General features: G+C 46.0%; 1 protein-coding gene across 3 annotated transcripts in view; it reads left to right on the forward strand.

The window, feature by feature from the left end:
- mapkbp1 (mitogen-activated protein kinase binding protein 1) overlaps positions 1-27,804 on the forward strand; it is a 368,915-nt gene that overhangs the window by 174,127 nt on the left and 166,984 nt on the right. For all 3 annotated transcript variants that reach the window (XM_068039616.1, XM_068039618.1, XM_068039619.1), the window contains exons 10-15: positions 362-508; positions 5,017-5,201; positions 6,453-6,544; positions 9,126-9,251; positions 12,297-12,367; positions 23,727-23,848. In XM_068039616.1, coding sequence (XP_067895717.1) covers positions 362-508; positions 5,017-5,201; positions 6,453-6,544; positions 9,126-9,251; positions 12,297-12,367; positions 23,727-23,848 — 743 coding nt within the window. The remainder of the gene's footprint in view (positions 1-361; positions 509-5,016; positions 5,202-6,452; positions 6,545-9,125; positions 9,252-12,296; positions 12,368-23,726; positions 23,849-27,804) is intronic.

The raw sequence follows: 27,804 nt of genomic DNA on the forward strand, positions 1-27,804 counted from the left end.
GCCTCTGTGGCGAAAATCTAGCCCATAATGTCAACCCCTTAGCTTGCTTTTGCTGAGGACCAAGAGGACATCACTGAATCCCAATTTGGCCATCATCCCGGTCAGGAAAGAAGGCCCAGAAGCATGTGGAATAGGAAGTCCATTGGGGTGCCATAGATGAAAGGAATTGGGCCACTAATGGTGTATCAAGGGGAATGGGATATAGTAAACTCTCAGGCTGTAACCTGACTGGCATCTGAGAAGTTATCTGAATTTCAGCTAAGTTCTGCTAAGCCTTCAAATAATTGCTGGGTTACTTGTTGGTGTGACTTTGCTCTGATCACTGCTGAAGGTCCTGAGTGTGTATCATTGTGTCTAACAGGTATACCCAGAAGTAGAGGACAGTAATCGGGCTTGTCTGCCTCCGGGCTCCTTCATTACCTGCTCGTCCGACAACACCCTCCGATTCTGGAACACCGAGGGCTCCAGCACCCATGGGACCTCGCTGCATCGGAACATGATCAGCAACGTAAGTGCACAGGAGATCCCTGTCGATCATACAGACTAAAGTCACTGATACCAGAACCTTCATGGTCATTTCTCTGGTGCTAGCCCACAAATTTATTAAATTCAGTTTTGTTACTTGCCATGCTGGGATTAGAACTCACGACCTCTGGGTTCCTCATCCTGTGCCATAGCTATTAGGCTATTGTACCCGCAGGATGTAGGCTCTCCAAAATGCTGAATATGCGAGCTGCAATCAAATGGGCTGGAGATTCAGCAATCACTTTCAGTTCCCTGAGGTTTCATGTCCTCACTTTGCTTTGTTTTTCTCACCCGTTCCCCGTCCCCCCCCCCCCCCCCCCAACTTATTTCCTCTAATTTTTATTTTATCTTCAGACCCCTGAACTCCTTTGGGGGAGTCCAGAACAAGGGGGTATAACCTTCAAATTCGAGATAGGTCAATTAGGGTGATGGTAGAAAGCACAAAGGGTAGTGGAAATTTGGAACTCTCTCCCCTAACAAGCTACTAGGCTGGGGTCAGTTGAAAATTTCACAACTGAGATGGATAGATTTTTGTTCGGTAACGGTACTAAGGGATATGGAACCAGGGCAGATAGATGGAGTTACAGTGCAGATCAGCCATGATCTAATGACTGGTGGAACAGGTTCATGGGGCCAAATGTTTCTATTTGTTCCTACTCCATTTCTCACAAGTGCACCCACCATGTTTTAAATGTCCTGCAGCTTTGGGCTGACGACCCAACCCTGTCGACCTCCGTCCTAACATCTGGGGGCTTGTGCCAAAATTGGGAGAGCTGTCCCAGAGACTAGTCAAGCAACAGCCTGACATAGTCATACTCATGGAATCATACCTTACAGACAATGTCCCAGACACCACCATCACCATTCCTCAGCATGTCCTGTCACACCGCCAGGACAGATCCACCAGAGGTGGTGGCATAATGGTATATGGTTGGGAGGGGGTTGCCCTGGGAGCCCCCAACATTGACTCCAAACCCCATGAAGTCTCATGGCATCAGGTCAAATATGGGCAAGGAAACCTCCTGCTGATTACCACCTACCGCCCTCCCTCAGCTGATGAATCAGTACTGCTCCATGTTGAACACCACTTGGAAGAAGCACTGAGGGTGGCAAGGGCACAGAATGTACAGAATAAGTGGTGGCCGTCAATGTCTATCACCTAGAGTGGCTCGGTAGCACCACTACTGACCGAGCTGGCCAAGTCCTAAATGGCATTGCTGCTAAACTGGGTGTCTGTGGCAGGTGGTGAGAGAACCAACAAGAAGGAAAAACCTACTTGACCTGTCCTCAGCAATCTACCTGTTGCAGATACATCTGTCCATGATTGTATTGGTAGGAGTGACCATCGCACAGTCCTTGTGGAGACAAAGTCCTCTCCATCATGTTGTGTGGTACTACCACCGTGCTAAATGGGATAGATTTTGAACAGATCTAGCAATGCAAAACTGAGCATCCATGAGGCGCTATGGGTCATCAGCAGCAGCAGAATTGTATCCAACCGCAATCGGTAACTTTATGGCCCGGCATATCACCCATTCTACCATTACCATCAAGACGGGGAACCAACCCTGGTTCAATGAAGAGTGCAGGAGGGCATGCCAGGAGCAGCACCAGGCATACCTCAAAATGAGGTGACAGCCTGGTGAAGCTATAACACGGAAATAAAAGCAAAATACTGTAGATGCTGGAAAGCTACAACACAGGACTACTTGCATGCCAAACATCAGAAGCAGCATGTGATAGACAGAGCGAAGCGATCCCACAACCAACCGATCAGTTCTAAGTATTGCAGTCCTGCCACATCCAGTCGTGAATAGCGGTGGACAATTAAACAATTAACAGGAGGAGGAGGCTCCACAAACATTCCCATCCTCAGCAATGAAAGAGCCCAACGCATCAGGGATAAGGGATAACAAAAGATAAAGCTGAAGCATTTGCATCCATCTTCAGCCTGAAGTTACAAGTGGATGATCCATCTTGGCCTCCTCCTGAAGTCCCCAGCATCACAGAAGCAAATCTTCAGCCAGTCCGATTCACTCCATGTGATATCAAGAAATGGCTGAAGGCACTGGATACTGCAAAAGCTATGGGCCCTGATAACATTCTGGCAATAGTACTGAAGACTTGTGCTCCAGAACTAGCTGCGCCCCTAGCCAAACTGTTCCAGTACAGCTACAACACTGGCATCTACCCGGCAATATGGAAAATTGCCCAGGTATGTCCTGTGCATAAAAAACAGGACAAATCCAATCCGGCCAACTACCGCCCCATCAGTCGACTCTCAATCATCAGTAAAGTGATGGAAGGTGTCGTCGACAGTGCTTTCAAGCAGCACTCACTCAGCAATAACCTGCTGACTGACGCTCAGCTTGGGTTCTGCCAGGGCCATTCAGTTCCTGACCTCATTACAGTCTTGGTCCAAACATGGACAAAACAGGTCTGGGAGTGGGGGGTGAATTTTATGCTAGTGGTGGGGATCTCGACATTGGGGGAAACTGACCCTGAGATCCCTGCGTCCCCTCTTTTCCAGAAGGCCTGCCGAATTTAATGCCAATCAGGCACTTAAGTGGACAACGGTGGGCCTGGATTTAGGATTCCATCGCCGGAAGTCCAGGCCTTGCAGAACTGCTGGTCAATCAGAGACCAGCAGCTGCAGCAACCATGCACCGAGGTGCGGCGCTGGAACTAGGCTTACGGTGGGTCAGGGCAGGCGGGGTCTCGGGGAGGGGGTTGCAGGGGGAGGAAGTTGGCAGCAAGGGCTGGTCCTCAGTGAGCCCCCCCTTCTCGATGCCGGGTCCCTCATTCAGGCACTGAGTGCCTTTGAATGAGGGCCACCCACTGCTCCTCCTCCACCATCCCCCACCCCCACCTGGATCCGGGGAGCAGTCCGCATGGTACTTTGTGCCGGGCTTTCTGTGCGGCAACAGGGCAGTCCGCTGCACAGGTAATTGTGACTACAGGGGGAAGAGGCCCTTAATTGGGGATTATTATCCAATTAAGGGCCTCAATTGGTGACGGAGCGGGAAGGCCATTCACAGGTCTTCCTGTTCCACACTACATTTTGGTGGAGGCGGGATAATGGCATGGTCCCCTCCCGCCACCATTCCACCCGATTTTATGCTCTCCCCACCTCCAAACCCACCACAGTAGGGGAGCATAAAATTCCACCCCTGAACTCAAGAGTTGAGGTGAGAGTGACTGCCCTTGACATCAAGGCAGCATTTGACTAAGTATGGCATCAAGGAGCCCGAGCAAAACTGGAGTCAATGGGAATCAGGGGGAAAATTCTCTGCTGACTGGAGTCATACCTAGCACAAAGGAAGATGGCTGTGGTTGTTGGAATTCAATCATCTGAGCTCCAGGACATCACTGCAGGAATTCCTCAGGGTAGTGTCCTAGGCCCAACCATCTTCTGCTGCTTCATCAATGACCTTCCCTGTATCCTAAGGTCAGTGGTGGGGATGTTCGCTGATGATTACACAATCTTTAGCACCATTCGCGACTTCTCAGATACTGAGACAGTTTGTGCCAAATGCAGCAAGACCTGGACAACATCCAGGCTTGGGCTGATAAGTGGCAAGTTACATTCGTGCCACACAAGTGCCAGGCAATGACCATCTCCAACAAGAGAGAATCTAACCATCTCCCGTTGACATTCAATGGCATTACCATCACTTTCAACATTTATTCTCTCCACCACCGATGCACAGTGGCAGCAGTTTGTACCATCTACAAGATGCACTGCATCAACGCACCAAGGCTCCTTCGACAGCACCTTCCAAACCTGCGACCTCTGCCACCTAGAAGGACAAGGGCAGCAGATGCGTGGGAACACCACCACCTGCAAGTTCCCTTCCAAGTCACACACCATCCTGACCTGGAACTATATCGCCGTTCATTCACTGTTGCTGGGTTAAAATCCTGGAACTCCCTTCCTAACAGCACTTCTCAAGGGCAATTAGGGATGGGCAATAAATGCTGTCCTAGCGACTGAAGTCCACATCCCGTGAATGAATAAAAAAATTCTGGCCACCCTGAGCTGCATTCACCAGATACCCTGGCCAATGATTCCCTCCTTCAATGAGCCCCACCAGCACTGTCAGGTGACCATAAAAGGTCCCATGTCATTATCTTGAAGAAAAACAGTCAAGTGTTCCATATTTATCCATCAACCAACATGAATAAAATAGATTATCTGGTCATTATCTCATTGCTGTTTGTAGGATCTTGGTGTGCCACATTTCCTACATTACCACAGTGACTACATTTCAGAAGTAATTAACTGGCTGGAAAACGCTGTAGGCATTCTGAGGTTGTGATAGGCGCTATTGTATATGCAAGTCTTTCTTTCACATTCACATCCTTGTATCTTTCACATTCCCACGAGGGCACACTTGTATATGAACAGATTTGAACATGCTTGTATGTGTACAAACTGTACACAAAGTTGAGATGTGAAGATGTGTTTAATTTCTTCTTCCCAAAACCCAGGACTTGTTGAAGATTCTCTACATGGACTGCAACACGTCGACACTGCTGGATGTGGAGAACAGTTCGGCAGGCGGCTCCGAGAAACCGGATTCCCAAGCCACTGAGATGAAGAGTGGACTCAGAACCTTGTGTGTGAGCCCTGATGGACAGCATATGGCGTCTGGAGACCGGGCTGGAACTCTGAGGTATGTCACCTCTGCAGAAGGCAGCTCTTTCTAACCTAAATCAGACCAGTACTGTATCTGTATTGTGGAGTTCAGCACGGGAGACTGAGGTATTCCTGACTGTAATCAGTCCTACACTGAGTTTGTCCTGTTGACGCAAGCACTGGAGACATGAGATACCCGAACTGTAATCAGTTCAGTAATGTATCTGTACTGTAATCTTCACTATTAATTCAGTCATTTTTGTGCAAAAAATATAAATGAGCTGAATGAAGTAACTTTCAATTAGGAGCAGGAGCCTGTACCCTACATCTTCCAAGTTCTATTGAGACACCTGGGTTATTGGCCGAGGTCTATAATGCAAGATGTCTCCAAGTTTAAAAAGAGGGGAGCAGATAATCAGTGATTTGCTGACACCAAGCTTGTATTTCAAAACAGAGAATTCTGAGAATTATTTTGATAATTTTCAGATCCTGGGAATTAATGAGATAGAAAGAAAGAAGGTCTTGCATTTATATAGTGCTTTTCACGACCACCACCGGACATTTCAGAGTGCTTTACAGCCAATAAAGTGCTTTTGAAATGTGATCAGTCTTAATTTTAACACAGTAAGGATGTCAGGCGGAACTCAGCTGTGCCAGACAGCACAATGATAGTTCAGGAAGAACAGCAGCTATTTTTCTCGTCCAAGGCGTTCTGAAATTCCCATCATTTTTTAATATGTCTTGTATTCAGCAGCAATCCCTCTGTAACCATGACAACAACTTAAGCAGCACCTTTAACATTGGTAAAGCACTCAAGTGTGAGGAAATGGAAGCTAAACCAACAAGAGAGAAATTGTGGGGGGTGGGGCAGTTGGAGTGGGAGAGGGATGGTCGACCAAAAGTTTGATCAAAGAAATGGGTTTTAAGGAGGGTCTTAAATGAAGAGAGGGAGGCGGAGAGGTTTAGGGAAAGAATTCCAGTGAGTGGGGCCTCAACATGAAGGTATGACAGACAGTGTTTTTATTCATAATTGAGTAAATTGGGACGGTCAGACCCAGAGGAACTGAGTTAAAACAGTAGGGGGGTGGGGGAGAGATGAGGAGTGGCAAGGCCATGGTGGGATTTAAAGACTAGGGCAGTAATCTTAAATATGTTGCCTTGAGGGTTCAGTAGTAATGTATCACATGTAGCTCGGTTGTCTACACCCAATTATATGTCCATACCTGCACTAGGTAGATGGTGCAGCCTAGAATGAACTGATGCACCTGTGTTGCATTGTGTCTGTCAGGGTCCATGATCTCCAACTGCTGAGAGAGCTCCTTCAAGTGGAGGCCCATGACTCAGAGATCCTGTGTCTCGAATACTCCAAACCGGAAACTGGTAAGAAATTGTTTAAAAGCTTTGCTTTCTATAGCAGGGTCATCCAGTAGAAATCGCTGTGTAGCTAGGGTGACACTGTTTTAACCATGTGTACTCATTTTAGGAGAAAATATTGTCTATGCCCCTTTAAAAAGGGGACATGTTTATTAAATTATTTTTGATTTATGTTGATGACACATTTATGTTGGGACAACTCAGTATCATCCTAATTGGCAATTATGAGTAAAAAACACCTCAGATCTGTTCACACAATACAGGTAAAAGTACCTCCCATGTGCATATTTACTTTCCAAATATTTAAAGTCATTCAGTAACCAAGGGAGTAAAGCATTCCGAGTGATCAAAGAACAATCACACACTCTGTTTTTCATCTTAACATATTTCCATCAAATGCACAAAAAGGTTAACGTTCACCTGCAGTGCGATTACATGCTCAATGAGAGTGTCTGTTACTCATTTTTTATTCACTAATCAGACATGTAATTATCCACATCTGGATTCCCAATTAGCCACATGTGGCTTCTGGCGAATGTATTGAACAGCACTGTTCTATACTGATATTGAAGTTACCCCAAGGTAACTTGAGGTAAAGTGACTGAACCACGTAGAAGAGGAAGAGCCTCGGTTCAATCTTCAGCTGGCTCTTAATTTACTGACATCAGCCAGAGTGGTAATAGATACAGTATATTTAGCCTCAGCACGCCTGGACTCAGAAGAGTTGCAATCAGCTAAGGTGTCCCGCTCCTGATTGCTGCCCAGTGAGAACTGTCTGAGTTTGGACAAAGGGTGAAGATTAATAAAAGAACAAACTTGAATTTGGATAGTTCCTTTCACATCTTTGGGACATCCCAAAGCGCTTTACAACCCCTGGATTACTTTTGAAGTGTGGTCGTGGTTATTTTGCAGGCAAATAGAGCAGCACATTGCAAGGTCCAACAAGCAGCGATGAGATATTTAACTGGTTGATTGGCAAGCTAACTCACAGTCAATGTCAGCTGTAACACTCTCAAGTCTGCATTACAAGTTTTCAGCTTCAAGTCCCATTCCAGGGCTTGAGCACAAAAATCAAGGCTGACATTCCAGTGCAGTACTGAGGGAGCGCTGCACTGTTGGAGGTGCTGTCTTTTGGATGAGACGTTAAACAGAGGCCCATCTGCCTGCTTAGGTGGATATAAAGGATCCCATGGCATTATTTCAAAGAAGAGCAGTGGAGTTATCCCTGCTGGCCTGGCCAATATTTATATCACAATCATGGATAATCTGGTCATTTTTGAATTGCTATTTATGGGAGCTTGGTGTGCGCAAAATTGGCTGTTGTGTTTCCTACATTACAACAGTGACGACACTTCAAAAGTACTTCATTGGCTGTAAAGTGCCTTGAGATATCTGGTAGTTGTGAAAAGCACCACAGAAATGCAAACAATTTTCCAGCGTGGGTAATGAGAAGATGGTAGACTGGTGTAATTGGGAGTCTTCTCCTGAGGTTGGGACTGAGGCATTTAGTTGGTACAGAGTAGAAGGAGCTTTATTCCATTTGGCTGTGCAATGCGATCCTTGAATTGGCAGCATTTGATGCTGACGCTGTGCCGAAGATGGGAAGACTTGCACTCTCTTCCCTCTCCTTCCCCTCCCCGCCAGCACTAACGTGCCTTAATAGGCTCCCCAAAAACTGTGAAAGTTTTTTTTAAAACCTATGCAATATTGGTGCAGGACTCTGCCTCTGGCACATGCCTCAGTAGAGACAGGGTTGAAGCCCAGATTTTCCCATCGTGTTCTCCACTAGCAAGGTTCCATGTCGAGAGAGGAGCCTTGCAAATGTTCCCCCTATGTTGTAGAAGTTACAGTGGTTACAGATTTGAGGCACTGATCCAGTCCCAAGAAGCAAAGGTTAAATGTAAATTTAATTTGCACTGCATCGTCTCCTCACTTGGATGGCTGGCTTGGATTCCACAGCCAAGGTTCCTGTATCTTCCTTGTATTTTGTATACAACTGTGATATCAACGCTTTGTGCTCTGTAAAGTCGAGCTCATCCAAAACTCTGCTGCCAGTCTCCTAACTCACACCAAGTCCTGCTCGCCCATCACCCCTCTACTTGCCAACCTACGTTGATTTCTGGTCTGCCAATGCCTCAGTATAATACTTCTCATCCTTGTGTTCAAATCCTTCCAAGGCCTTACCCTTCCCTATCTCTGTAACCTCCTCCAGCCTTACAATCCATTGAGATCTCTGCGCTCCTCCAATTCTGGCCTCTTGCACACCCTTGGTGTTCAGCAAATCACCATTAATAGCTGTGCCTTCAGCTGCCTAGGCCCTAAGCTATGGAATTCCCTCCCTAAAACATCCGTACCTTCATCTCTCTCACCTTTAAAGTGCTCTTTAAAGCCTACCTCTTTGACCAAGGTTTTGATCACCTGTCCCAGTATCTCTTTATGTGGCTTGGTCTCAAATTTTGTCTGATAATGCCTGGGGATGTTTTATTACATTCAAGGTGCTATTATATGCAAGTAGCTTCTGCTGGGCGTGTTTTTGTCCCTGTGTCTGTATCTGATTTTTTTTTTACTCTTCCTTGTCCACCGCCAGGCATGAGGTTGCTGGCATCTGCCAGCCGCGACCGTCTGATCCACGTGTTAGACGCGGAGAACGACTACAGCCTGCTCCAAACCCTGGATGAGCATTCCTCCTCCATAACTGCTGTCAAATTTACAGGTACCTGTGTGTGTGTGTACACCTAATGCTCAGTTTTATCCGCGAACCGCCACTTACAGAGCGGTGCCTGGCCATGTTAATCAGGCGCGCTGCCTTCACATCTTGGTGCTACAGTATTATACATTGAAAGCACGTGCTTCCTCTTCTCCGTAGGGATTTGCTCTTCGGTTTTGGGGAGGGGGTAGGATGCTGAGAGCAGTTGCGCAGTCATGGTGCCTAATATGGAGTCAAGCTGGAAAGCGCACCCTTACTTAAGCTCACCCCCTCCATTCCCTTTATCATAATTAGTCATTACATAGATTTTACTGCACACAATATTTAAGCTTCACACGAGCTGCCCTATTTCATCTCCCTCTATCAGTACAACCTTCTACTCCTTTCTCGCTCATGTGCTTATCTAGCGTCTCCTTAAATGCATCTATGCTGTTCGCCTCAACTGCTCCATGTGGGAGCAAGTTCACCATTGTCTGAGTGAAGAAATTTCCCTTGAACTCCTTAACGGATTTATTGGTGATTATCTTATATCTATGGCCCCTAGTTTTGGACTCTCGCACAAGCGGAAACATTTTTATAATTTTAAAGACCTCTATTCGATCACCCCTCGATCTTTTTTCCAGAGAAAAGAGGCCCAGCCTGACAAATGACAGTGGACATGTGACAATCGAAGGGTTCAGTTGGTTGATGGACAAAATAAAGATTCCATGCCGCTCCAGAAGAGATGACAGTGTTAGTGAAAAAATAGAAAAATGCGTAAGGAGAATAATCTAATATAAGGCAACAACAATTTTATTGTAGAAAAGCATCTCAAAATGCTTCACAGGAATGTTATCAGACAACAATCTACTCCAAACCCAAGAAGGGGACATTAGGATATTGGAAGAATGCAGAGACCTCAGCGGGCTGGAGGAGGTTACAGAGATAGGGAGGGGCATAGCCCTGGAGGGATTTGAAAACGAGGACGAGAATTTTAAATTGGAGGCATTGCAGGACTGGGAGTCAAAGTAGGTCAGCGAGCACAGGTGAATGGGTGAACAGGATTGGTACAGGTTAATGTAAATAAAGCACCAACCCCCTCAAATGGGAAGATGCGGTGTCCTGAGATCAGTCTGTGGTGCTCTTCACACCTGCCATTAATGCTTAGGAGCTTTGCTCAGAAACTAATTCTGGTCACTGAGATCGAGAGGGAGAGAGAGATTACAGCCTTGGGAGTTGGAACATAGAAGGGGTACAAGATTGATGTCGAGTGTCAGGGGTCCAAGTTATAAGGGAAGACTGGAGAAATGAAGTGTTTTAAGACTGGAAAGGAGGCTGGACTAGGCCGACTGGAACACTGCTTCAAACAAAAGAAAGACTAGCACTTATACAACACTTTTCATGACCTCAGGACACCCTAAAGTGCTTTACAGCCAATTAACTACTTTTGAAGCGTAGTCACTTGTTGTAATGTAGGGAAACATGGCAGCTAATTTACAAACAGCAAGCTCCCACAGACAGCAAAGTGATAATGACCTGTTTTAGCGATTGTTGGTTGAGGGATAAATATTGGCCAGGATACCAGGAAGAACTCCCCTGCTCTTCTTTGAATTAGTGCCGTGGGATCTTTTACATCCACCTGGGAGGATATCTCATCTTAAAGATGGCAGTGCAGCGCTCCTTCAGTATTGCACCAAAGTGTCGACCTAGAATATGTGCTAAGATGGTAGGGTAGGGGACACAGTTTTAAACAAGTGAGAGGTAAATTTAGGACTGATGTGTGGAAGTTCTTCACACAACACATGGAATGGGTTTCCAGATACAGTGCTGGAGACAAAAATCTTGGAATCAATTAAGAAAGAATCGAAAGTGAGAGCGGACTGTAAAGAATGTATGTGCAGATTCTTCATTTGCATCAACGTTGTGATTCCTTCCTCCCTCTCCTCACCCCCACTGAGGTTCCATGCATTTTTCCTCCCCTGAATCCTGGGTGTGAATATTAGTTCTAATGGAGACCTGTACAGGAGCTGACACTGAGACATACACGGGCTGTACAGTGCCAGACAGGAGTGTGAATTGTACCCTTTTATCCATTGTGTACTGTACACGTACAGGAGCTGACACTGAGACACACACGGGCTGTACAGTACTGGAGGAGAGGGAACCGTTCCCATCACAGAATTAGCCGTGGTTCAGGTGGTAGCATTCTCGCCTCTGACTTACAAGGTTTCGGGTTCAGGCTTCTCTCCTTGACTTGAGCACAAAAATCAAGGCTGCCACTCCAGTGCAGTACTGCAGGAGTGCTGCTCTGTTGGAGGTACCATCTTTTGGATGAAACATTAAACTGAGGCCCTGTCTACCCTCTCAGGTGGGGTAAAAGATCCAATGGCACTGTTTCGAAGAAGAGCAGAAAATTTATCTCCGTGCCCTGGCTAACATTTATCTCTCCACCAGTGTTGCTAAAACAGATTATTTGGTCATTATCTCATTGTGGGAGCTTGCTGTGTGCAAATTGGCTGCCGTGTTTCTTACATTACAACAGTAACTACACTTCAAAAAGTACTTAATTGGCTGTAAAGTGCTTTGAAATGTTCAGTGGTTGTGAAAGGTGCTACCCATGAACAGTAGCTGACACTGAGCCACACTGTACAGTACCAGGTGGCAGTAAGTTGTCCACATTTAACCAGTGAAGACAGTTGCAGAGGCTGTATTTTCACATCTGATTTGACAGAGCTTCCGATATATGTGTTTGTGGGTTCCCAGTGATTGCTGGTACTGCTGTGAGGAAGTGCCTCGCTCTTGGCACAAACGGACACAGCAGAATTATTGCATCAGCTTCACCTGCTTTGCATGCTGTGTCCTTCCTGAGTAAACAGGCTGATGGGCGAGTTGGCCAAAGGCAGGTTAGTCGTGGTGGAAAGATTCATGACTGTTTTGGCAGCAGTCCTGCTCCCCTGCAAATCAGAAAGCTGATGTTTTTCTTCTTGTTCAGTGAAACTGGGAACATAAATAAGCCCATTGACAATTGCAAGTTACCATGGCAACGCAGTCACCTTCCTTTCTTCTTCACAGCAAATGATGGGAACGTCAGGATGATCACCTGTGGTGCAGACAAGAGCATTTACTTCCGGACAGCACAGAAGGTAACAGATAGTGATGCTATACACACATACCCGGGAGTGAGTTACAGACTGGAATCTAATCGAGAGGTTCAGATGGTTTACATATAGATTAATGGATACCCGGGCGTGAGTTACAGACCGGAATCTAATCGAGGGGTTCGGATGGTTTACATATAGATTAATGGATACCCGGGAGTGAGTTACAGACTGGAATCTAATCGAGGGGTTCAGATGGTTTATATATGGATTAATGGATACCCGGGCGTGAGTTACAGACTGGAATCTAATCGAGGGGTTCAGATGGTTTATATATAGAATAATGGATACCCGGGCGTGAGTTACAGACTGGAATCTAATCGAGGGGTTCAGATGGTTTATATATAGAATAATGGATACCCGGGCGTGAGTTATAGACTGGAATCTAATCGAGGGGTTCAGATGGTTTATATATAGAATAATGGATACCCGGGAGTGAGTTACAGACTGGAATCTAATCGAGGGGTTCGGATGGTTTATATATAGAATAATGGATAACTGGGAGTGAGTTACAGATTGGAATCTAATCGAGGGGTTCGGATGGTTTATATATAGAATAATGGAAACCTGGGGCTTAGTTACAGACTGGAATCTAATCGAGGGGTTCAGATGGTTTATATATAGAATAATGGAAACCTGGGGCTTAGTTACAGACTGGAATCTAATCGAGGGGTTCGGATGGTTTATATATAGAATAATGGATAACTGGGAGTGAGTTACAGATTGGAATCTAATCGAGGGGTTCGGATGGTTTATATATAGAATAATGGAAACCTGGGGCTTAGTTACAGACTGGAATCTAATCGAGGGGTTCGGATGGTTTATATATAGAATAATGGATAACCGGGAGTGAGTTACAGACTGGAATCTAATCGAGGGGTTCAGATGGTTTATATATAGAATAATGGATAACCGGGAGTGAGTTACAGACTGGAATCTAATCGAGGGGTTCAGATGGTTTATATATAGAATAATGGATACCCGGGAGTGAGTTACAGACTGGAATCTAATCGAGGGGTTCAGATGGTTTACATATAGAATAATGGATACCCGGGAGTGAGTTACAGACTGGAATCTAATCAAGGGGTTCAGACAGTTTATATATAGAATAATGGATACCCGGGAGTGAGTTACAGACTGGAATCTAATCGAGGGGTTCAGATGGTTTATATATAGAATAATGGATACCCGGGAGTGAGTTACAGACTGGAATCTAATCGAGGGGTTCAGATGGTTTATATATAGAATAATGGATACCCGGGAGTGAGTTACAGACTGGAATCTAATCAAGGGGTTCAGATGGTTTATATATAGAACAATGGATACCCGGGAGTGAGTTACAGACTGGAATCTAATCAAGGGGTTCAGATGGTTTATATATAGAACAATGGATACCCGGGAGTGAGTTACAGACTGGAATCTAATCAAGGGGTTCAGATGGTTTATATATAGAATAATGGATACCCGGGAGTGAGTTACAGACTGGAATCTAATCGAGGGGTTCAGATGGTTTATATATAGAATAATGGATACCCAGGAGTGAGTTACAGACTGGAATCTAATCGAGGGGTTCAGATGGTTTATATATAGAATAATGGATACCCAGGCGTGAGTTACAGACTGGAATCTAATCAAGGGGTTCAGACAGTTTATATATAGATTAATGGATACCCGGGCGTGAGTTACAGACTGGAATCTAATCGAGGGGTTCAGATGGTTTATATATAGAATAATGGATACCCGGGAGTGAGTTACAGACTGGAATCTAATCGAGGGGTTCAGATGGTTTATATATAGAATAATGGATACCCAGGCGTGAGTTACAGACTGAAATCTAATCAAGGGGTTCAGACAGTTTATATATAGATTAATGGATACCCGGGCGTGAGTTACAGACTGGAATCTAATTGAGGGGTTCAGATGGTTTATATATAGAATAATGGATACCCGGGAGTGAGTTACAGACTGGAATCTAATCGAGGGGTCAGATGGTTTATATTTAGAATAATGGAAACCCGGGAGTGCGTTACAGACTGGAATCTAATCGAGGGGTTCAGATGGTTTATATATAGAATAATGGAAACCCGGGAGTGCGTTACAGACTGGAATCTAATCGAGGGGTTCAGATGGTTTATATATAGAATAATGGATACCCGGGAGTGAGTTACAGACTGGAATCTAATTGAGGGGTTCATATGGTTTATATATAGAATAATGGATACCCGGGAGTGAGTTACAGACTGGAATCTAATCGAGGGGTTCAGATGGTTTATATATAGATTAATGGAAACCCGGGAGTGAGTTACAGACTGGAATCTAATTGAGGGGTTCATATGGTTTATATATAGAATAATGGATACCCGGGAGTGAGTTACAGACTGGAATCTAATCGAGGGGTTCAGATGGTTTATATATAGATTAATGGAAACCCGGGAGTGAGTTACAGACTGGAATCTAATCGAGGGGTTCAGATGGTTTATATATAGATTAATGGAAACCCGGGAGTGAGTTACAGACTGGAATCTAATTGAGGGGTTCATATGGTTTATATATAGAATAATGGATAACCGGGAGTGAGTTACAGGCTGGAATCTAATCGAGGGGTTCAGATGGTTTATATATAGAATAATGGAAACCCGGGAGTGCGTTACAGACTGGAATCTAATCGAGGGGTTCAGATGGTTTATATATAGAATAATGGATACCCGGGAGTGAGTTACAGACTGGAATCTAATCGAGGGGTTCAGATGGTTTATATATAGAATAATGGAAACCCGGGATTGCGTTACAGACTGGAATCTAATCGAGGGGTTCAGATGGTTTATATATAGATTAACGGAAACCCGGGAGTGAGTTACAGACTGGAATCTAATCGAGGGGTTCAGATGGTTTATTTATAGAATAATGGATACCTGGGAGTGAGTTACAGACTGGAATCTAATCAAGAGGTTCACATGGTTTATATATAGAATAATGGATACCCGGGAGTGAGTTACAGACTGGAATCTAATCGAGGGGTTTAGATGGTTTATATATAGAATAATGGATACCCGGGAGTGAGTTACAGACTGGAATCTAATCGAGGGGTTCAGATGGTTGATGTGTAGTATGATCGTTAGGATTGTTACTTCTTCAGAGTGGATTAGAGGGAGCTTTACTTTGCAAATAGCCAAGGTATATTTGATTTCAGAACACATGAAGTGGGTCATAAATGTGCTTCAACCTGAGTGAAGAATTCAGCAAATGTAGTTTGTATTCATTTAATTGACTCTGGAACATACCTGTATATTTGGGAGAAAAGCAAAGCCTGTGTCTTAAAAGTAAAGATTGAGGAGCTCGTCTTGTGTGTGGAACATTGATTTGATTGATGGTTCAACTGCAGCCCATGCCATTGGGATGAAAGTCTCCTTTGTCAGCTGCAAGGATTCTTTCTGAAACTATACAGTTCATTCTCAATCCATTTCCAAGTGGGCACGAATCCACACGTAACTAGACACTAATGGGCACTACATTGCACCTCGTGGTTCTGTCCATTGTCATTCAATTCACTGACCACAGAATCAAACTGACTTCTGAAGAATAACAGAGATCTTCCTCTATATCTGTTCAGAAATCAAACTCTCTTTATCCTGTTTTCTGTCTGTCTGCCTGTTGTTACTTTAAACTTTTGTAGTTTTAGATTGTGAGTGCCAATGACTTCAGTAACTGTTTGGGAGGAGTTACTGACCCAGCTGATGCAGGAGAGCTGAACTGTCACTCAGACTGTTTAAATGGCCCACAGATAATGACTATCCCTGACATTACTCAGATCCCTTGCACAGTCAATGTTATGTTGCCAGGCATTTCAGTGTAAACGTGATGCAGCAATGCAGAGAGACGGAGCACAGCATTTAGCAACTGTTCACGAACATTCGAAATCCACAGGCATGCCCGTGTTTTACCAGGGCCCCTGCCATCACAGTGCATTTCTCTGCAGCCTGTGAATGGTGGTAAGTAACAAGCACCAAGTGCACAAACCGTGGAAGCAATCTGCACACTCATACTCACCTAAAGTAGCATTCCTACTCAGGCCAGAGTTAAAATGCAAACAGGTTCCGATTGATGAACTAGAACCAAATCTGCCTAAACTCTGTAACATTGATAAACCCCACACCCCTCACTGTAACACTAATACACCCAACACCCCTCACTGTAACACTAATACACTCAACACTCCTCACTGTAACACTAATACACCCAACACCCCTCACTGTAACATTAATACACCCAACACCCCTCTCTGTAACACGAATACACCCAACACCCCTCTCTGTATCACGAATACACCCAACACCCCTCACTGTAACACTAATACACCCAACACCCCTCTCTGTAACACTAGTACACCCAACACCCCTCTCTGTAACACGAATACACCCAACACCCCTCTCTGTAACACTCATACACCCAACTCCCTCACTGTGACACTCATACACCCAACACCCCTCACTGTAACACTAATACACCCAACACCCCTCACTGTAACACTCATACACCCAACACCCCTCACTGTGACACTCATACACCCAACACCCCTCACTGTGACACTCATACACCCAACACCCCTCACTGTGACACTCATACACCCAACACCCCTCACTGTGACACTCATACACCCAACACCCCTCACTGTAACACTAATACACCCAACACCCCTCACTGTAACACGAATACACCCAACACCCCTCACTGTAACACTAATACACCCAACACCCCTCTCTGTAACATGAATACACCCAACACCCCTCTCTGTATCACGAATACAGCCAACACCCCTCACTGTAACACTAATACAGCCAACACCCCTCTCTGTGACACTAATACACCCAACACCCCTCTCTGTAACACGAATACACCCAACACCCCTCTCTGTATCACGAATACACCCAACACCCCTCTCTGTATCACGAATACACCCAACACCCCTCACTGTAACACTCAAACACCCAACACCCCTCACTGTAACACTAATACACCCAACACCCCTCACTGTAACACTCATACACCCAACACCCCTCACTGTAACACTAATACACCCAACACCCCTCACTGTAACACAAATACACCCAACACCCCTCTCTGTAACACGAATACACCCAACACTCCTCACTGTAACACTAATACACCCAACACCCCTCACTGTAACACTAATACACCCAACACCCCTCACTGTAACACTAATACACCCCACACCCCTCACTGTAACACTAATACACCCAACACCCCTCACTGTAACACGAATACACCCAACACCCCTCACTGTAACACGAATACACCCAACACCCCTCACTGTAACACTAATACACCCAACACCCCTCTCTGTAACACGAATACACCCAACACCCCTCACTGTGACACTCATACACCCAACATCCCTCACTGTAACACTAATACACCCAACACCCCTCACTGTAACACGAATACACCCAACACCCCTCACTGTAACACTAATACACCCAACACCCCTCACTGTAACACGAATACACCCAACACCCCTCACTGTAACACGAATACACCCAACACCCCTCACTGTAACACGAATACACCCAACACCCCTCACTGTAACACTAATACACCCAACACCCCTCACTGTAACACGAATACACCCCACACCCCTCACTGTAACACGAATACACCCAACACCCCTCACTGTAACACGAATACACCCAACACCCCTCACTGTAACACGAATACACCCAACACCCCTCACTGTGACACTCATACACCCAACACCCCTCACTGTAACACTAATACACCCAACACCCCTCACTGTAACACGAATACACCCAACACCCCTCACTGTAACACTAATACACCCAACACCCCTCACTGTAACACTAATACACCCAACACCCCTCACTGTAACACGAATACACCCAACACCCCTCACTGTAACACGAATACATCCAACACCCCTCACTGTAACACGAATACACTCCTCACTGTAACACTAATACACCCAACACCCCTCACTGTAACACTAATACACCCAACACTCCTTACTGTAACACTAATACACCCCTCACTGCAACACGAATACACCCAACACTCCTTACTGTAACACTAATACACCCCACACCCCTCACTGTAACACTAATACACCCAACACTCCTTATTGTAACACTAATACACCCAACACCCCTCACTGTAACACTAATACACCCAACACCCCTCACTGTAACACGAATACACCCAACACCCCTCACTGTAACACTAATACACCCAACACCCCTCTCTGTGACACTAATACACCCAACACCCCTCACTGTAACACGAATACACCCAACACCCCTCACTGTAACACTAATACACCCAACACCCCTCTCTGTAACACGAATACACCCAACACCCCTCACTGTGACACTCATACACCCAACACCCCTCACTGTGAGACTAATACACCCAACACCCCTCACTGTAACACGAATACACCCAACACCCCTCACTGTAACACGAATACACCCAACACCCCTCACTGTAACACGAATACACCCAACACCCCTCACTGTAACACTAATACACCCAACACCCCTCACTGTAACACTAATACACCCAACACCCTTCACTGTAACACGAATACACCCAACACCCCTCACTGTAACACGAATACACCCAACACCCCTCACTGTAACACTAATACACCCAACACCCCTCACTGTAACACTAATACACCCAACACTCCTTACTGTAACACTAATACACCCCTCACTGCAACACGAATACACCCAACACTCCTTACTGTAACACTAATACACCCCACACCCCTCACTGTAACACTAATACACCCAACACTCCTTACTGTAACACTAATACACCCAACACCCCTCACTGTAACACTAATACACCCAACACTCCTCACTGTACTGTAATACACCCAACACCCCTCACTGTAACACTAATACACCCCACACCCCTCACTGTAACACTAATACACCCCACAACCCGCACTGTAACACTAATACACCCAACACCCCTCACTGTAACACTAATACACCCAACACCCCTCACTGTAACACTAATACACCCCACACCCCTCACTGTAACACTAATACACCCAACACCCCTCACAGTAACACTAATACACTCAACACCCCTCACTGTAACACTAATACACCCAACACCCCTCACTGTAACACGAATACACCCAACACCCCTCACTGTGACACTCATACACCCAACACCCCTCACTGTAACACTAATACACCCAACACCCCTCACTGTAACACGAATACACCCAACACCCCTCACTGTAACACTAATACACCCAACACCCCTCTCTGTAACACGAATACACCCAACACCCCTCACTGTGACACTCATACACCCAACACCCCTCACTGTAACACTAATACACCCAACACCCCTCACTGTAACACGAATACACCCAACACCCCTCACTGTAACACGAATACACCCAACACCCCTCACTGTAACACTAATACACCCAACACCCCTCTCTGTAACACGAATACACCCAACACCCCTCACTGTGACACTCATACACCCAACACCCCTCACTGTAACACTAATACACCCAACACCCCTCACTGTAACACGAATACACCCAACACCCCTCACTGTAACACTAATACACCCAACACCCCTCACTGTAACACGAATACACCCAACACCCCTCACTGTAACACGAATACACCCAACACCCCTCACTGTAACACGAATACACCCAACACCCCTCACTGTAACACGAATACACCCAACACCCCTAACTGTAACACTAATACACCCAACACTCCTTACTGTAACACTAATACACCCCTCACTGCAACACGAATACACCCAACACTCCTTACTGTAACACTAATACACCCCACACCCCTCACTGTAACACTAATACACCCAACACTCCTTACTGTAACACTAATACACCCAACACCCCTCACTGTAACACTAATACACCCAACACCCCTCACTGTAACACTAATACACCCAACACCCCTCACTGTAACACTAATACACCCAACACCCCTCTCTGTGACACTAATACACCCAACACCCCTCACTGTGACACGAATACACCCAACACCCCTCACTGTAACACTAATACACCCAACACCCCTCTCTGTAACACGAATACACCCAACACCCCTCACTGTGACACTCATACACCCAACACCCCTCACTGTGAGACTAATACACCCAACACCCCTCACTGTAACACGAATACACCCAACACCCCTCACTGTAACACGAATACACCCAACACCCCTCACTGTAACACTAATACACCCAACACCCCTCACTGTAACACGAATACACCCAACACCCCTCACTGTAACACGAATACACCCAACACCCCTCACTGTAACACGAATACACCCAACACCCCTCACTGTAACACGAATACACCCAACACCCCTCACTGTAACACTAATACACCCAACACCCCTCACTGTAACACGAATACACCCCTCACTGCAACACGAATACACCCAACACTCCTTACTGTAACACTAATACACCCCACACCCCTCACTGTAACACTAATACACCCAACACTCCTTACTGTAACACTAATACACCCAACACCCCTCACTGTAACACTAATACACCCAACACTCCTCACTGTACTGTAATACACCCAACACCCCTCACTGTAACACTAATACACCCCACACCCCTCACTGTAACACTAATACACCCCACAACCCGCACTGTAACACTAATACACCCAACACCCCTCACTGTAACACTAATACACCCAACACCCCTCACTGTAACACTAATACACCCCACACCCCTCACTGTAACACTAATACACCCAACACCCCTCACTGTAACACTAATACACCCAACACTCCTCACTGTAACACTAATACACCCCACACCCCTCACTGTAACACTAATACACCCCACACCCCTCACTGTAACACTAATACACCCCACACCCCTCACTGTAACACTAATACACCCCACACCCCTCACTGTAACACTAATACACCCCACACCCCTCACTGTAACACTAATACACCCCACACCCCTCACTGTAACACTAATACACCCCACACCCCTCACTGTAACACTAATACACCCAACACCCCTCACTGTAACACTAATACACCCCACACCCCTCACTGTAACACTAATACACCCAACACTCCTCACTGTAACACTAATACACCCCACACCCCTCACTGTAACACTAATACACCCAACACCCCTCACTGTAACACTAATACACCCCACACCCCTCACTGTAACACTAATACACCCCACACCCCTCACTGTAACACTAATACACCCAACACCCCTCACTGTAACACTAATACACCCAACACCCCTCACTGTAACAGTCTCTGATATACTTACATTCCTCACTGTAACAAACTCTAATATAATACACACCCCTCAATGTAACACTGATATACCCCACACCTCTTACTGTAACACTGAAATACTGCACATCTCTCTTCGAATAGTTTGATAACCACATACCCTCAGTCTTAATACTCCTGATATACCCCACACCCCACTATGTAACACACTGATATACTCCACATTACACACTGTAATGCTGATATATGCCACACCCCTCACTGTAACACTGATATAGCCCACACCCCTCACTGTAACACTGATATACCCCACACCCCTCACTGTAACACTGATATACCCCACACCCCTCACTGTAACACTGATATAGCCCACACCCCTCACTGTAACACTGATATACCCCACACCCCTCACTGTAACACTGATATAGCCCACACCCCTCACTGTAACACTGATATACCCCACACCCCTCACTGTAACACTGATATAGTCCACACCCCTCACTGTAACACTGATATAGTCCACACCCCTCACTGTAACACTGATATACCCCACACCCCTCACTGTAACACTGATATATCCCACACCCCTCACTGTAACACTGATATATCCCACACCCCTCACTGTAACACTGATATACCCCACACCCCTCACTGTAACACTGATATAGCCCACACCCCTCACTGTAACACTGATATACCCCACACCCCTCACTGTCACACTGATATACCCCACATTCCTCACTGTAACACTGATATACCCCACATTCCTCACTGTAACACTGATATACCCCACACCCCTCACTGTAACACTGCAATATACCCGACACCCTCAATCTAACACTCTTGATATATCCCACACCCCTTACTGTATTGCTGATACGCCCCACACGCCTCACTGTAACGCTGGTATACCCAACACCCCTCATTGGAACACTTTGATATATCCCACCCCTAAGTCTAACACTCTGAAATACACCATACAGCTCACTGTAACACTGATATCCATCAATCTCCCATACCCCTCACTGTAACTCTGATATACCCCACATCCCTCACTGTAACACTGGAATATCCCTCACCCCTCACTCTAACACTCATATTTCCCACACCCTCATTATATTCTTCAGAGCTCTAGTTTCAGCCACGTGTGATCTTACTGTGCAGTTCCAAGCAGGTGACTAACCTGTACAGGTTTAAATACCCACCTGCCCATTTTGCATCAGGTGGGTAGAGTTAAAATCAACCTCACTGTGCCCAGCTTTCTGCTCATGACACACACGCACTGTCAGCTACATGAGCACAGCTATCTCCCACCACAGGCACTCACAGAAATGTAAACATTATCTAAATATTCTCATAATGTCTCTGTGAAATACATGGTATCAAATACAAAACCAGAACAACCTGTATTTATTTCTGTAAGCAGATACTTAGGGTATGTGGCCAAAAGCTTGCTCACAGGTAGGTTTTATGAAGTGTCTTAAAGGAGAGAGATGTATATAGGGACTGAGAGGTTTACGGAGGCAATTCCAGAGCTTAGGGCCCAGGCAGCTGAGGGCAATGCTGCCAATGGTGGTGTGATTAAAATCGGCAATGCACATGAGACGAAATGTTGGAGGAACCAAATAAAAGTGCTGCTGTTAGCAAATGATCTCAGAATGTTGCAGGGATTATAATCTAACAAATCCTGTACTCTACATTTGTTAACTGACGAGCATATTGCTTCTGTTTCTGTACCGTTTCCACATTACTCTGTTGTTTTCTTTAAGTAGCTGACCCAGTCCTCCAGATGTTAACACAGGGGATATCCAGGATCATGTCAGTGTTTCGGTGCTTCCCACAAGGTTTGCTGATACTTGCTGGGAATCCCCGAAATGTGTTAATATCTGAAGGGATTCTCCCAGAAGATGTTTGTAGGCCCTCCAAGCCTGGTGCGGTTCTCTCTGTAAACATCACATAGCCCTGCGCGAGTCTGAGTGTGGTGCTAATCCTTCCATGTTCAATCCCAACAGTCTGCTGAACGCATTCAGTTCACCCGAACCCACCATGTGGTCCGAAAGACGACTCTCTACGACATGGATGTGGATTCCACATGCAAGTATGCTGCGGTCGGATGCCAGGACAGAAGCATTCGGTGAGTGTGAGTTGCATGTGCTGCAGCCAGCATCAGGTGCAGGCAAAAACAGGGTGTGCAAGGAAAAGCAGTGCAGGTCCCACAGCGGGCCATTACAGACAGCACAACACAATGTAACACAGTATAAACTACTCAAAATCTTCACGGGTAACACTGATTTATACCCGCAATGTTCACTGCAATACTGAATCATGCCACGTTTAAGGGAATAAATTACCGGTAAATCATGGCAGGGCAACTTGGCGTGAAGTCCTCCTGTGCAATGTGGGAAGTCAGGGACACATCCAGTGTCCAGGGCGAACACGTGCAGGAAGTGTCTCCAGCTGAAGCTACTCAAAATCCACGTTTCGGATCTGGAGCAACGGTTGGGGGCACTGTTGAGCATCTGCGAGGCTGAGATCATCTTGGATAGCACATACAAGGAGGTGGTCACACCGCAGATAAAGACTACTCAGGCAGAAAGGGAATGGGTAAGAAAGGCAGAGTAGAAGAACTAGGCAGCTAATGCAGGAGTCCCCTGGGTCTATCTCCCTCTCTAATAAATTGTCCGCTTTGGATACTAGCGTGGGAGATAGCTTCTCAGGGGAATGCAGCAAGAACCTAGTCTGTGGCACCACGGGTGGCTCAGTTGCACAGGAGGGAAGGAAAAAGAGTGAGAGAGCTATAGTGATAGGGGATTCTATCGTAAGGGGTGAAGATAGGCGTTTCTGTGGCCGCAGACGTGACTCCAGGATGGTTATGTTGCCTCCCTGGTGCTAGGGTCAAGGATGTCACGGAGTGGATGCAGGACATTCTGAAGGGGGAGGGTGAACAGTTAGAGGTTGTGGTTCACATTGGTACCAATGACATAGGTAGAAAGAGGGATAAGCTCCTGCAACAAGAATTTAGGGAGCTAGGTAGCAGATTAAAAAGCAGGACCTCAAAGGTTGTAATCTCTGGATTACTCCTTGTGCCACGTGCTGGTGAGTATCGGAATAGGAGGATAGAGCAGATGAATGCATGGTTGAGGAGATGGTGCAGGATGGAGGGCTTTAGTTTTCTGGATCACTGGGTCTGTTTCTGGCGAAGATGGGACCTGTACAAGTTGGACGGGTTGCACCTGAACCAGAACGGGACCAACATCCTTGCTGGGAGTTTTGCTAGTGCGGTTGGCGGGGGGGGGGGTTCAAAATACTTTGGCAGGGGGATGAGATACAGGGTGGAGGTACAGTAGTGGGTGATGGACAGCCAAATATAGAAGAGCAACTAAGTCAGTCTGAAAGGCAGAGCAAATATAGACCTGTTAAGGCACAAGCGAATAATGCAAGGCTGGATTGCATCTATTTTAACACAAGGAGTCTTACAAGTAAGGCAGATGAATTGAGGCTGTTGACTAACACATGGGAATATGATACTATTGCTATCACAGAGACATGGTTGAGGGAAGAGCAGGACTGACAGCTCAATATTCCAGAGTATAGAATCTTCAGGCGTGACAAGGGTTTGGGGTGAGGTGGGGGTGGGGGGGTGTAAAAGAGGAGGTGGCATTGCACTATTGATCAAGGAGTCAATCACTGCAGGAAGGAGGGATGATATCTTAGAAGGTTCCTCAAAGGAGGCCATATGGGTAGAACTCAAAAACAAAAAGGGGGCAATCACTTTGTTGGGAGTGTACTAAAGACCTCCAAACAGTCAGGGAGAGATAAAGCAGCAGATATGTAGGCAAATCTCAGAGAGGTATAAAAATAATCGGGTAATAGTAGTAGGGGATTTCAACTTCCCCAGTATTAACTGGGATAGTCTTAGTGCAAATGGCTTAAAAGGGGCGAAATTCTTAAAGTGCATCCAGGAGAGATTTTTGAGCCAGCGGGTAGAAGGTCCTACAAGGGAAGGGGCAGTACTGGACCTAATCTTAAGGAATGAAGCCGGACAAGTGGCAGAAGTGTCGGTGGGGGAGCATTTCGGGGATTGTGACCATAACTCTGTATGATTTAAGGTAGTTATGGAAAAGGACAAAGATGGACCAGAAATAAAGGTACTGAATTGAGGGCAGGCCAATTTCAGTATGATAAAACAGGATCTGGCCAAATTGGACTGGGAGCAGCTACTTGTAGGAAAGTCGACATCAGACCAGTGGGAGTCATTCAAAAGGAAATAGTGAGAGTTCAGGGCCAACACGAAAATTGGTGGTATTGTAAATAGTGAGGAGGAAAGCCTTAGATCACAGGACTATATAGATGTGCTGGGAAGATGGGCGGAGCAGTGGCAAATGAAATTTAGTCCTGAGAAGTGTGAGGTGATGCATTTTGGGAGGACAAACAAGGCAAGAGAATATACAATGGATGGTAAGACCCTAGGAAGTACAGAGGGACCTTGGTGTACTTGTCCATAGATCACTGAAGGCAGCAGCACAGATAGATAAGGTGGTTAGGAAGGCATATGGGATACTTGCCTTTATTAGCCGAGGCATAGAATATAAGAGCAGGGAGGTTATGATGGAGCTGTATAAAGGCTAGTTAGGCCACAGCTGGAGTACTGTGTACAGTTCTGGATGCCACACTATAGGAAGGATGTGATTGCACTGGAGAGGGTGCAGAGGAGATTCACCAGGATGTTGCCTGGACTGAAGAATTTCAGCTATGAAGAGAGACTGGATAGTCTAGGGTTGTTTTCCTTGGAGCAGAGAAGGCTGAGGAGGACCTGATTGAGGTATACAAAATTATGATAGGAAGAAACTTTTTCCCTTAATGGAGGGGTCAATAACCAGTGGGCATAGATTTAAGGTAAGGGACAGGCGGTTTAGAGGGGATTTGAGAAAAAACTTTTTTCACGCAGAAGGTGGTTGGAATCTGGAACGCACTGCCTGAAGAGGTGGTAGAGGCAGGAACCCTCACAATATTTAGGAAGTATTCAAATGAGCACTTGAAACGCCATAGCATACAAGGCTACTGGCCAAGTGCTGGAAAATGGGATTAGAATAGATAGGTGCAAAGTGGCCGGTATGTACACGATGGGCCGAAGGGCCTGCTTCTGTGCTGTATAACCCTATGACTCTATGACACAACTTTCACAGTGACACTGAAATACCCCACACCCCTCATTGTAACAGTGATATACCCCACATCCATCTCTATAACATTCATATGCCCACACACCTCACTGCAACATTGATATTCCCCACACCCTCACTGCAACACTGATATACCCCACACCCTCACTGCAACACTGATATACCCCACACCCTCACTGTAACACTGATATACCCCACACCCCTCACAGTAACACTGATATACCCCACACCCTCACTGTAACACTGATATACCCCACACCCCTCACAGTAACACTGATATACCCCACACCCCTCACTGTAACACTGATATACCCCACACCCTCACTGCAACACTGATATTCCCCACACCCTCACTGCAACATTGATATTCCCCACACCCTCACTGCAACACTGATATACCCCACACCCTCACTGCAACACTGATATACCCCACACCCTCACTGTAACACTGATATACCCCACACCCCTCACAGTAACACTGATATACCCCACACCCTCACTGTAACACTGATATACCCCACACCCCTCACAGTAACACTGATATACCCCACACCCTCACTGTAACACTGATATACCCCACACCCCTCACTGTAACACTGCTATACCCCACACCCCTCAGTGTAACACTGATATACCCCACACCCTCACTGTAACACTGATATACCCCACACCCCTCACTGTAACACTGCTATACCCCACACCCCTCAGTGTAACACTGATATACCCCACACCCCTCACTGTAACACTGATATACCCCACACCCTCACTGTAACACTGCTATACCCCACACCCCTCACTGTAACACTGATATACTGCACACCCCTCACTGTAACACTGATATACCCCACACCCCTCACTGTAACACTGATATACCCCACACCCTCACTGTAACACTGATATACTGCAC

This window comes from Heterodontus francisci, chromosome 9, assembly GCF_036365525.1.
Source record: "Heterodontus francisci isolate sHetFra1 chromosome 9, sHetFra1.hap1, whole genome shotgun sequence".
Taxonomy (NCBI): domain Eukaryota; kingdom Metazoa; phylum Chordata; class Chondrichthyes; order Heterodontiformes; family Heterodontidae; genus Heterodontus; species Heterodontus francisci.